Source organism: Anolis sagrei, chromosome 2 (assembly GCF_037176765.1).
Source record: "Anolis sagrei isolate rAnoSag1 chromosome 2, rAnoSag1.mat, whole genome shotgun sequence".
In the NCBI taxonomy this organism is placed as follows: Eukaryota; Metazoa; Chordata; class Lepidosauria; order Squamata; family Dactyloidae; genus Anolis; species Anolis sagrei.
Genome location: NC_090022.1, coordinates 241,551,552 through 241,565,207, shown reverse-complemented (window position 1 = coordinate 241,565,207; position 13,656 = coordinate 241,551,552). Strand labels below are relative to the sequence as shown.

Genomic DNA, 13,656 nt, shown 5'->3' with positions numbered 1-13,656 from the left:
TTTAATCAACTACCAAACTCACACATTTTGTATTTTCTTTGTTTGTTTGCTTTGTTCTGTTAGAAATGTAATATAATTGACTGGCTGCCCTGACACAAGAAATAAAAATGGGGGTTGTAGTCTTGTGCAAGCCATCGCGCGCTCACCACACCACTGAGTCGACTGGCCTGGCGCATAGAGAGAGCCCTCGCGAGGAAACTACCCTTCCCAGAATGCTGCGAGCGAGGGAGAGAGGCAACCTGCGCGTGCGCAGTCCTTCCTACCCTTTGCCCAACTTCTTCCCAGTTCTCTGTCAATCTTGGCGACTTGAGGAGGCAGCAGGATGTCGTCTCCGCTGAGGTTTGACGGGAGAGTGGTCCTGGTCACCGGGGCGGGAGGAGGTAAGCAGGATGAGACCCTGAAGGTCCCCGAGGCTGCTGGATCCCCAGAAGTGGGTCGGGGAGAGGAGCCTTTTTGCCTTATTGCTCTCTTCGTTGAGAGTAACGTGTGAATGCACTGCTTTTGGGGGGAGAATGGTCTCGTGTCCTATTGGGGCCATCCCTTCCCATGAAATCCTCACAAATCCAGTGTTCCTAGTGGGATCTTGGCGTTTTTCCAGTCTGTGCACTTGTAATGGTTACAGCAGTGGTTCTCAACCTGTGGGTCCCCAGATGTTTTGGCCTTCAACTCCCAGAAATCCTAACAGCTGGTAAACTGGCTGGGATTTCTGGGAGTTGTAGTCCAAAACACCTGGGGACCCACAGGTTGAGAACCATTGGGTTAGAGTGTATTATTATTATTATTAGTTATTAATAGTAATAATAATAATTATTAATCATTAATATTACTATTTGTATTTGTATGCCTGGCAAACTTCGGCCCTTCAGGTGTTTTGGACTTCAACTCCCACAATTCCTAACAGCCGGTAGGGAGTTGAAGTCCAAAACACCTGAAGGGCCGAAGTTTGCCCATGCCTGACACTGTTGTATTATTGAGTTTGTATGCCACCTTTGTTCCAGACTGACACTATAACCCTAGAATACATCTGCACTATATCATTAATGCATTTTGACACGGCTCAATGCTATGAGACCAGTCTTCTTCTGGGTCCTCACCAAACTACAACTCCCTCAACTCCCATCACATTGAGTTATGGCATTAATTCTGCAGTGTGGATGCACCTCAGCGTACATGTGTTCGAATCCTCACTCAGCCCCTAAGTCTCAGAAGAAGGACCTTGGCCTGCTTGCTAAGGTTGTTGGAAGGGGTTTCAAAATAAAAATATAACGTGAGACCTTTGGTGGAATGATAATAAATTAAATAACATCATTATTTTAAGCCATAATACTGAATTTCACAAATTAGCTATAAAGTTGGCCTGGGGTTTGGTTCCACAGCTGTCATAGACACCAAAAATCTGTGGATTCCCAAGTCCCATTGCATACAGTGATATAATAATATAGTAAACTGGTGTTTCTTATATAAAATGCAAAATCAGTATATATTTTTTTGCATTAAAATATATTCAAACTGTGGATGCAGAATCCGTGGATATGGAGGACCATATATCTTCTGAAGCTATTATTGTCAGTCTGATTAAGCTAAAGATATTCTGGTCCTCCTGATCCTTCCCTTTTATACTATTTCACAGCATAGATTAAACTCTTGTGCCAGCTGAACTGCTGAACTGAAGGTCAGCAGTTCGAATCCGTGAGACGGGGTGAGGTCCCACCTATCAGCTCCAGCTTCCATGTGGGGACATGAGAGAAGCCTCCCACAGAATGGTAACACATCCGGGCGTTCCCTGGGCAACGTCTCTCTCACATCAGAAGTCACTTCGGACATTATTTAAGGAAAAAAAAACCACCATAGGGTTTGTACTGCAGTTCCTATCAAACAGAGCCAAAGAGGAGGATATGGAGAGTTGCAATCTGCAGAGTCTTGTGATTCCCTGCTCTACTGTTTTGTCAAAAGGAAAACTATACCTTGGCAAATAGGCATTGAAGGCTAAGGGTGCATCTACACTAGAATGAATGCAGTTTTGACACTACTTTAACTGCCATGTCACAATGCTATGGAATCACAGGAGTTGTAGTTTGGTGACATTCCAGCACTTTTTTTGCAGAGAAGGCTAAAGGCCATGTAAAAGTACAACTCTCATTGTTCCAACTCATTGAGTCGTGACAGTTAAAGTAGTGTCAAACTGCATTCATTCTGTAGTAGATGAACTTTGAGCCCTCTTAAGTATGTAGCATATGTTTTTGACTTTGGCTGGACAAAGGTTTAGGTTATTGCCTGTGATTCCCATATTGTGGTTGAGAGGATTGTTTCCCTAGGGCTGCTCACTCCCAAATGAAGCAACTACTGAAGAAGATAGTAAACATAGATAGCAAACCCAGCCTGTATTTTGCAATATAATATATGCTACTGACTTGTTGGTCTGGTTAAACTTAATGAGTTATGCCTTGAAGCATTCTGAATGCTGATTTATTGATTTTAGGTTAAGTTTCTTGGGGTGCATTTACACTGTAAAATGAATGCAGTTTGACACCACTTTAACTCTGATGGCTCAATTGGGATCTTTAGAGTTGTAGGGCTGGTGCCTCACCAAAGTACAAATCCCAGATTCCCATTGCATTGAGAATAGATACACCCTTCCTATCAGGCTTTCTCAGTTAAGTTTTAATACATGGTAACAGAGAGACAGGTATCTGAACCACAAATATAGTATGAAGTAAACAGGGCAAAATGGAGAGACAGTACTGTCAACATTTCAGAATTAACAAGTTATTTCCTATCAGATTAAATTCAAAGTTGGGGCTGTTACCCAATTCAAGCTGCATCAAGGTGGGATATGAATAGCACAGCACAATAATAAAATGTCCTTTTCAAAACTCGTTTACATGGGGGGTAAAGGTAAAGGTTTCCCCTTGACATTAAGTCTAGCCGAGTCTGACTCTGGGGGTCGTGCTCATCTCCATTTCTAAGCTGAAGAGCTGGTGTTGTCTGTAGACACCTCCTAGGATGGTCATGTAGCTGGCATGACTGCATGGAGCATGGATGCCTTCCTGCCTAAGCAGTACCTATTGGTCTACTCACATTTGCATGTTTTCGAACTGCTAGCTTGCAGAAGCAAGGGCTAATGATGGGAGCTCACCCTGCTCCCTTGATTCGAACCTCTAACCTTTCAGTCAGCAAGTTCCGCAACACAGCGGTTTAAAATCCTGCTCCACCGCGACCCCAATATACACGGGAGGTGCATTTATATATAGAAAGCTGACATGATGTGGAAATATAGGTATATACTAGGATTCTTGAACAAGTTGTTTGATAAACACAAAACAGTAGTTAGGAGGAAGGGGACTTTTCTGATTTAGGGGAAGAGATTTCTTAGGATATTTATTTTTGCTTCTTATTTATAAAAGGATCAACATACAGTTTGAGCAGAAACAGAAACAAAATGCCAACAGATTTGCTCAAGAAAAATATATTTGCTCAAGAAAAATATATCCCACTAACTCATAAATGCAGTTTTCCTATTTGCATTAAATATAAATACTGTATGATAAAATACTTAGGGAACTATGTAGAAATTATTTTGATACTTCAAAAATTAAAATAGTATGGAAATAGAGTAGTTTGCCACATGTTTTTAGTGTATAGAACTGGATTCAGTGAAAAGTAATTTCATCTTAATACGTATGTTTATTAATTGGAATTTGTTCTGCTCTTCCTATATTAGATGTTCAGATGTCATTCCATGTTGTTATTTACAAGATGGCTCTTCTTGTTGTTCTACCTTCTCTTCATGTTTGTTGCTTTCTCATTTTGGCAAGTGTTTCTTTTGAGGTCCTGTTCTCACCAGTTGTGTGACAGCATTTTGAAAATTGGCCAGCTGTAACAACATTCTTTGTTCAAATATGCTAATTCAGCCCTAGAAAATTTGCTCTGAGACTGAGACCTTTATTTAACTTAAAGCTATTACGTAAATACTTTCTAACAGTTTCTTACTAGCTGTGCCCTGCCACGCGTGGCTGTGGCCTATAGTAAAACTTATCAAAGTTGAGGTAGATATCTGGACTATTATGAAAGAGAGGTACCTACCTATTCCTACCCCCTTTTCCTCCCCCTTTCTCTCCTTTCTTCCTTCTCTACCGCTTTCTTTCTTTCCTTCTTTCACTACTTGGTTTCATCCTTCTCTCTCCCTTTCCTTCATTCCCTCCCCCTTTCTTCCTTTGCCTTTCCTCCCTCCCTGTTTGCTTCCTTCTTTCTCTTTTTATTTCCTTTTATTTCACCACCATCATAACAATAACAATAATGCAATGCATTGCCTCTGGGACCTGGCACCTCTCCCATTCCCCCAGGGTCTAATAGGAATAATAGCATAATAATAATAGAAATAACAACCTTTACCCGCCACGTGTTGCTGTGGCCAACCTTCCCTCTTTCTCTCCTTCTTTCTCTCCTTCTTTCCCTCCTTCTTTCCCTCCTTCCTTCCTTCCTTCCTTCCTTCCTTCCTTCCTTCCTTCCTTCCTTCCCTCCCTCCCTCCCTCCCTCCCTCCCTCCCTCCCTCCCATCTTTCCTTCTCCTCTTCCTTCTCTATCTCTTTCCTTCCTTCCCCCTTTGTCTTTCTCTTCTGGTCTCTTTTCTTCCTTCTCTCTTTCCTTCTTTCCTTCCCTCCCTCTTTCTCTACATCTTCCCCCTTCCTTCACTCCCTCTTTCCTTCCTTCATTCACTTTTTTCTTTCCTTATCTCCTTCCTTCCCTCCCCCTTTTTCTTTCTCTTCTGGTCTCTTTTCTTCCTTCTCTCTTTCCTTCTTTCCTTCCCTCCCTCTTTCTCTACATCTTCCCCCTTCCTTCACTCCTTCTTTCCTTCCTTCATTCCCTTTTTTCTTTCCTTCTCTCCTTCCTTCCTTCCTTCCTTCCCTCTTTTTCTTTCTCTTCTGGTCTCTTTTCTTCCTTCTCTCTTTCCTTCTTTCCCTCCCTCTTTCTCTACATCTTCGCCCTTCCTTCACTCCCTCTTTCCTTCCTTCATTCCCTTTTTTCTTTCCTTGTCCCCTTCCTTCCTTCCCCCTTTTTCTTTCCCTCCCTCTGTCTCTCATTTCTTCCTTCTCTACCTCTTTCCTTCCTTCCCCCTTTTTCTTTCTATTCTGCTGTCTCTCTTTTCTTTCCTTCCATCTTTCCTTTTCTTTTCTTCTTCCTTCTTTCTCTAACTTTCCTTCCTGTCTTGCCTGGATTTTGACAGGGCGGGAAGGGGTGGGGTGGTATTTGGAGGTGGCGTGAAGTAAAAGCAGGTAAGATTGGGGCAGGGGAGTGATGGAGCGTGGGGTTGTGTGTGTGTGTGTGTGGCGGCAGGGGGAGTGGGGTTGTGTGTGTGTGTGCGGCAGCGGGGGGAGTGATGGAGCATGGGGTTGTGTGTGTGTGTGCGGTGGCGGGGGGAGTGGGGTTGCGTGTGTGTGTGTGCGGCAGCAGGGGGAGTGATGGAGCGTGGGGTTGCGTGTGTGTGTGCGGCGGCAAGGGGAGTGATGGAGCGTGGGGTTGCGTATGTGTGTGCAGCGGCGGGGGGAGTGATGGAGTGTGGGGTTGTGTGTGTGCGTGCGGCAGGGTGTGGGTGTGTGTGGGAAGCAGCGCGGCAGGGCTTGGAGTGGGCATGGCTTCCGCGAGGGAACGTTGGCCGGAAGGCTGTGTGCGCGCACCAGGGAACTTGCGTCTGGGCGCCAATGCGCATGCTCAGTTGTTTTGCCGTTTTGTGAGTGTGTTGTTGTGTTGTTTTTCATTTTGAGTAGATATATTTGTACCTTGTGGGTTGTGTTATGGGCATGGGAATTTTGGTTAAATTTCATTGGGTTTTTTTAGTTTTGTGAGTGTGTTGTGTTGTTTTTCATTTTGAGTAGATATGTTTGTACCTTGTGGGTTGTGTTATGGGCATGGGAATTTTGGTTAAGTTTCGTTGGGTTTTTTGAGTTTTGTTGTTTTGCCGTTTTGTGAGTGTGTTGTTGTGTTGTTTTTCATTTTGAGTAGATATGTTTGTACCTTGTGGGTTGTGTTATGGGCATGGGAATTTTGGTTAAGTTTCATTGTTTTTTTTTAGTTTTGTTGTTTTGCCGTTTTGTGAGTGTGTTGTGTTGTTTTTCATTTTGAGTAGATTTTGTACCTTGTGGGTTGTGATATGGGCATGGGAATTTTGGTTAAGTTTCGTTGGGTTTTTTTTTAGTTTTGTTGTTTTGCCGTTTTGTGAGTGTGTTGTTGTGTTGTTTTTCATTTTGAGTAGATATGTTTGTACCTTGTGGGTTGTGTTATGGGCATGGGAATTTTGGTTAAGTTTCGTTGGGGGGTTGTGGAGTTTTGCTGTCCCGTTGAACCAACCTAACAGATTTATATATATAGATATTCTTAACATGCTTTTAGTAGATTTTGTTAGGAAGATCTCATTTGTATTTATGTTACACACATCCTTCACAAGGAGTGCATCCACACACTGTTGAATTAATGCAGTTCAACATCACTTCAACTGCCATTGCTCAATGCAATGGAGTCTTTGGAACTGTAATTTGGTGAAGCACCTGTACTACTTAGCAGATAAGGGCAAAGGTTTTGTAAAACTACAACTCTCATGATTCCATAGTATTTAGCCTGGGCATTTAAAGCGATGTCAAACTGCATTAATTCTGTAGTGTAGATGGACTCCAAATTCCACTCTTTGTTTTTACTTTATGTGTCTTTAAGTTCATGGAAATATTCTCTGTCATGACTGCAACTCTGCAACCAGAGATCTTCACACCTGACATTTCAAGCCCAACATTTGATATGTTTGGCACACACCAAAATCAAGGCTTATTTATTGGCTTCTTCCTAAATATTTTTGAGCCATGTCTGGTTGCATCTGTGGATTTAAAACTTGTGGACACCGAGTGCTGAGTATATACTTTTAGCGTGACATATGTAATGACAGCTCAGTTACACTGAACCTGGAGTTGTGCAAACTACTGTATAATAAGCTGCACAACTTTGAGCACAACAGTTTATAAGTTACCCATCCCATCAAGTCAAAGGTGAGAGCAAGGGTTGTGTGTCTGCTTGTGAAATAACTGGCTGTGCTAAGGTCCACATTACATAATCACTTTGATATATAATTATTGTGTAATTGCTTTCACCATAATGGGTTCTGTAAGAGGGGCCGACCAAGGGCAAGATGGATGGATGGCATCCTTGAAGTGACTGGACTGACCTTGAAGGAGCTGGGGGTGGTAACGGCCGACAGGGAGCTCTGGCGTAGGCTGGTCCATGAGGTCACGAAGAGTCGGAGACGACTGAACGAATGAACAACAACAACAGGATTCTGGAAGAGAACTTTGTAATGTGGGAAAAGGTGTAATATACTTTCCTAACACTTTTCAGGCAGGTCCTAAATATTATTTTGTTTTGTAAGGAAGATAAGGAAGAGATAGTTGTTTCATGTTGTCCATATTACGTGCAAACATGTCACTACAGGGCATATACTGGGGCGAGTGATATATAACACTCCAGATGTTTTAAATTTCCATTCCTACAATCCCTACCCATTGGCCCTATTGTTCCAGAACAATGGAGACCCACATGTACATACTTGTGTCTAATGTATGTATTTGTGTTTTCAAAATGATTCCACAAGTGAGATTCTGAACCTTTAACAAGAATTTTGAAATACACATACATATGTGAATCTGTATGTCTAAGAGTTTGTCTCTGTAAAACAGCCCCCCACCCCAAAGAACTTACGATATATTTAAAATAAATAATCATTCAGTGCATATTGGGGAGAGTCTAAGGTGGAAATGCTATACCTGCCTACATTATCATAAGTTATGCTGAAAACAGCATGATTTCTTTTTGAGTAAATATAGATAGAGCTGCTATAAATCAGCAATTTGTTACCTGAGTCCTTTCACATTACAGGCAGTCCCCAGATTGCAAACAAGATACAATCTGTAGGTTTGTTCTTAAGTTGAATTTTTATGTAAGTTGGATAGCATTTAACACTCCTGTGTGGTTTGTTTTGCAAGGGTTGAAAGAGTCATTCCTTAATACCGATGGATGCTTACGACAGATGCTTCACCAGGTCATTTCTGACAGCAAAGCCAACTTGGTGTACTCTTCATTCTTCTTCAGGCAGTCCCTTCCAGATGGTGTAGCCTCCTTTTTCTTCCTTCAACTGTCCTTCTCCTGCTCTCCTGGTCTCCTGAAGTGCTGCTATGTTGATGTTAAAACGTCCCAGCTCCCTTGCAATAATAGCAGTCCTGTGTTCAGGGTGTTCACTGTCTGTGTTGTCCAACAGTGTCTGTACATTCCATGTTCTGAAATTCACTTTTCTTTTTCGGCTGCAAGGATACTATAGTCCAGTCAGGGATACGTGAGCCAGACTACATTTAGGGCATTTTTTCTAGCCCCCTCCCCATATGGGGTGAGCAGAGTGGATCCAAAAAAGGGTTGCTCAGTCATGTATACAGCTGCTGGACTACTTAACTGCCTCGGATCTTGAGGTAGCAAGACCGAATCCATATCCACTGCCCATGTGCTATTCTGTGACTAGGGGCTTCCAGATTTCACAGTCCTGCCCATGTGCCACTCAACTGACCGCCATGGGATTTCCGTTAGTACTGTTTTATTTTTCTTGGAAGATGTCTGTGCGTGAGTTTTTTTTTATATGTAGAGGTCAGTACACAGCCAATCACCACACAGTCTTCACAGAATAAAGGTCCCATCCAATGGTATGGTTAACACAATGACAGTGGCTTCTCATCTGTTGCCGCCTTCTTCCGCCTTCACAGCTGTTGCAACATATACCATGTTGTTGTCCGCCTGCTCCACCATTGAGGTCTTCAGATTGTACTTGGTCTCGATCCTCCCTTGTCGCCCCTCCCTGGAGTACATGACTCCAACGGTTACACCTGCAGGTTCATTGGAACACGCAAGACCCCTCACCACAATAAGCTGATAACCCATTGGGGGGGGGGGGGGTGACAGTCCATCTCTTTTATAAAGCCAATTGGTCTTTGAGGTCATGTTCAAACCCTGGTCCTTCAGATGTCTTGAACTTTAGTTCCCATAATTCTTGAGCACTGACCAACTTTGAGCTGGAAATCCAAAACATGTGGTTGGTAAGAATATAAGAACTTCATCATTTTTTCCACTTGCAAACCCTTTGCATACAAGTATTTTTTTCAAAGGCCCCGACTTAGAATTTTTTTCCACATCCCCAGGTATATAGGTTTATAAAATAGGTATAAAAATTAAACATTTACTGAGAATAAATTGGCATTTGCAAGACATGCTAAACAGGCTGATTTTCCTCTTTATGAAGTGCAACTGAAGCATTTTCTGCAGGTTCAATTGTAAACTCCTTTTGGGATTAGGACCCACAATTTAAGAAGCAGTGATACAGAGAAGACATCTAGGTGCTACCATATGTACTTAAACTCCACTTGACAGTTCTTTAATGCAGTACATTAGTGTGTCACCTATTACAATACTTCAAAAAAAATCTGTTTGAGTTTGCAAATACATTAGGACCCCCATTGCTAATGATAATACATGCTTTTACTTATCAACAATTTCACTTAGGGCCTTCTGTGGAACCTACAGTCTCTTCTCAATCCCTGTGTTGGTCAACCCACTGAAAATATTATGGTTACTATTATCAGCAGTTTCACACATCTATGCAAAATTGGGAATATAACCTCTGTGGATATGTAGGTTGTACTGTACATAACTACACATTATAAATTGCACAAAATGTACCCTTGGGGCTTCTTTTTCCCTGGCAAACCTGTGTTGTTCTTTGTGTGTCATCCGGAGAGACCTTCCTGGTATTGCCACACACTTGTGATATTGGCTTCTGCAGTTAGTGCAGGACATTTAGTGTGCTACGAACTATTATGTGGAATTCCCTTTTCTCTCATACTCTGTCAATTCTTGTTTTCAGGTTGATGATATACAGTCACCCCTCCACATTTACTGGGATTAAGGGTGAAAAACATTGAATGTAGAAAAACAGTGACTTAAAAAGCTACTTTTTTGAAACCTCAGGGAACATATCCCTAAGAATATTTAGGTCTTCCAGTGCAACTCTGTAGTCAGCTTCGGCTGGAGTTGAACATAGAGTTGCTCTGGAGAACCAAGAGTTTCCTAGAGATAACATATTAATCAAATCTGTAAGTAAAAGAATAAGTAAATCCTCGAAAGTGAAATCTGCAGACTTGGGGGGCTGACTGTACTTACTTTTGCAAGCCTTCCTGATGTAATTTATCCTTCAGAACAATGAAGTTGCATATTGTTTGGATTTGTTTGTCTCATGATTTTTATGTACTATTTTGACATCATTAGATCAAATACATTTAAATAAGCAAGTTAGTAAATTCATTAGCACTGTTCCTGTTAAGGCTGAATCATGATTAACATGTACTAGAAATAGATTATCTTTACCCTTGGCATTGGGATATGCTCTAGTCACTTTTAATAAATCTGTGTACTGTATTCAGACATTTTGAAGGGAAGCTAACAAGTAATGGGAATGCAGATAAGCATAAGCTGCGTAATACCCAAAGATTCATATCTGTGTAAAAGTCATCAAAATCACATTGTAATTGCTTATTGTAAAATAGGGCATCAATTCTTTTCACAGAAAATGTCTAGTTGTTCCCATGGGAGAAAAAACAGAACTTCAACAGAGATTTTTTGAAATAGCACAAAAGAATACTGTCCATTGTTGTGGAAACACTATTTTGAATTTATATAAAGCTTCTTTTGCTTAACCAAGTTCTCAATTCAGTTTGCTTGAAATCATGTTTTTTGTATGGGAAAAAAACTACCAAGTTCTGTCCTTTTACAAGTTTTAAAAGCTTGCAGCAAGTATTGTCAAATCTCTGCCCACATAATTGCTTGTGTAGCTAAATTGTCCTTGGGGGTCAAGGTTTGAGATAGTGTGTGATATCAAGACTGGATTGCTTTATGAGGATGTTATAACATGTCAAGACAGTCCTCAGCACTGAAAGGTTTTCCTTCGGTACAGAATGGCATGTGGGTGTATAAACAGTCAATGAAGCAATCTGAAATTTCTACTTCAATGGTTGAAGCTGACATACTTTCTAAAGTGTGGAGGCTTGAATTGAAACCCACACTCTGTTGCTTTCTGAGGAATTTGTATTTGAAACAAAAAGTACATTCTAACTATCCACTGCTCTGTGTCATATTCTTCATGACAGAGGCATATTCTCACTGATGTTAAACTTAAACTTGCAGGCTATTATATTAACTTGAAATGTAGTAGATTAATCAAAGGTTTTTTTCTACTTTGCTCATCATGCAAGAATAAATTATATGTCTCCTCCATTGCATAGTTCACTTGCATAGTTTATTAGAGATCTGTGTGCAAATGGTAGGATTTAAGGAATTAGCGACTGCAGTGAAGGCTTTTCTTGGACCACCCCGTAAGCCTGGGATGCCAATTATCTTGGCTTTGGGCATCTGTTTCTGGTTTTCCACATCGGTTTCCATATTGTATGGATATTCATGACTTTGTGTATTGATTAACTTGGGAATGAATTTTTCACTTCCGTTCTATATATCCCAGAGCTTGGGAAATTTTCTTCTGTCAACTACAATTTTCTGATCAATGGTCTTGTAGGGTGACTGTTCTGTGAACTGCAGTTCAGAAGAAAAAAAACCTTTCCAAACTACAAGTATTTTCCCATTCCTAAACCTGAATGCTTTTAAAATGATGACATTATAGCTGGTTTTCTTGTTTTCAATTCATGCTAGGTCTTGGTCGAGCATATGCACTGGCTTTTGCAGAAAGAGGAGCCTCTGTAGTTGGTGAGTTGTTAACTTTTAATCTTCTGCTCGCAAACATTTTCTTCGTAGTTTTGCCTTGATTTGCTGCAGCTTGTTAACCTTTGCACTTTTAAAGAATTATTATGTTCTTTCATTTCCAGAGTCCAGCCTTGAGCTTGCTTTGCACTGAAATGTCTCCGACCTACTTTAATACCAAATTCAGAAGTAAAGTTTAGGTTTTAATGGGACACTATCATGTCCACAAGTACACCTATTTATGAAGATACCTCTGCTAATTTTAATGGTGCGCAGTTGTTCAAAAGCTGAATGTTTTCTGAAAACAAATGTATTTTGATGTCATGACACAGCCTAGAATAAGACACACAAACCAGTGTAAAAAGTCAGAAATCTTTATATCTACATTTGTTTTTGGTGGTAGCTAGTCTCCATGGGCAGCAGCTGGTTCATCTGATGCATTTAAATGAATATTTTGAAATGAAATGGTACATGAAATAGTAACTTTAGGAATTCTGCAAAGGCTTTCAATCTGTTTCTTCAGTTATGTTCAGAAAGCATTTTGAACTGCAATATTAACGAAAATTAATAAAGAGGACACAACATAATGCCAGATATGTTTTAGCAGGAAATGAATTGTTACATTTAATAATTCACTAATGCCAAGCAGCTTTGAAATGTATATGGAGTGGTCTAAGAATTTGTTTTTACCATATCAAAGAACTGCTTCTATGATTAATAGTTGGAGAGGGAATAATTCCTCCTTCCCTGTACATTCTTAAAATACACTTCCTCAGAGCTGAAAACTTTGCAAAGTAAATTTCCAGGCATGTTAGTGTGGAAAGGGGATGATTCTGTTGCACTAATGCAGAGGTTCTCAAACCTTTTCAGTCATGGGAGCACCTTTGAAATATGAAAGTCAAGGCAAAGCATTCAATTTCATCTTGCAGCTACATACTGTATTTGATAAATAAAATAATAAAATTAACGAAGTAAGGTAGTTCCACAATTTATGCATGCAAGACATTAAGTTTGATCATGACAAATCTAGATACTTATTGAAAGATGTTGAGTCTTCTAATAGTTTCTGGTTTGTGGAAAAGTGGAGACATTCACCGAGAATGGGATTCATTAGAGACAAATATTCTAGTATCTGTGTCTGTCTGGCAGCAGGACATATTGTCCATATGCATTGTGTATCCTTCCAATATTTTGGTTCCCAGGAGCCGACTGGCGAATTATAGTTTATAGTTTGTGTTTCACATGAAAGGTGCTAAATGTATTCTCTACCCTACTTTTCTACACAGTACTCATGGTTGCAAAAAAAAAAATCACCATATTGAGACGACCCCCCTCCCTCCCCAAATCTTTCTCTTTAAAAAATCCTTACCTTTTTGCAGAGCACTTAGGAATTGTTTTGCGGTTTGAGAAACTCTGCACTAATAGACAAAGTTGAATTTAATCCTTTGTGTATTGCCAATATTGAAACCTACTTGGGTTCAGTTTAAACCATGATTTTGGAATCTTTTTGAAAGATGAGAGGTGGGGTTTTCTTCAGCTGAAACTGAGTTGGAAGGGAAAAAATGCAGTCAACAAAATTGTTGCGTGTACAGATGTGAGACCATGGAGAATGTGTTTTTCAGATGTTTAAATAGCTGAGAACTGAGTTGTAAGTTTCACTAAAAATTTAACCAAGATCAACTATTTTTGTATTCATCATAGTTTTATCCATTGTAATTAGAGAATTAGTATCCTTTCAAATCTTTTTGGACAACAGCTCCCATCATACATGACTTTGACCAATTAGACTTCTGGCAATGGTTGATGTGAATTAGACTCAAAACAGGACAGAATC

At 40.4% G+C, this 13,656-nt stretch overlaps 1 protein-coding gene across 1 annotated transcript in view; it reads left to right on the top strand.

Moving 5' to 3' along the window:
• Positions 1 to 255: 255 nt before the first annotated feature.
• Positions 256 to 13,656, top strand: part of HSD17B4 (hydroxysteroid 17-beta dehydrogenase 4) — a 69,809-nt gene continuing 56,408 nt past the window's right edge. The window contains exons 1-2 of the mRNA XM_060761948.2: positions 256 to 380; positions 11,775 to 11,828. Coding sequence (XP_060617931.2) covers positions 323 to 380; positions 11,775 to 11,828 — 112 coding nt within the window. The 5' untranslated portion in view covers positions 256 to 322. The remainder of the gene's footprint in view (positions 381 to 11,774; positions 11,829 to 13,656) is intronic.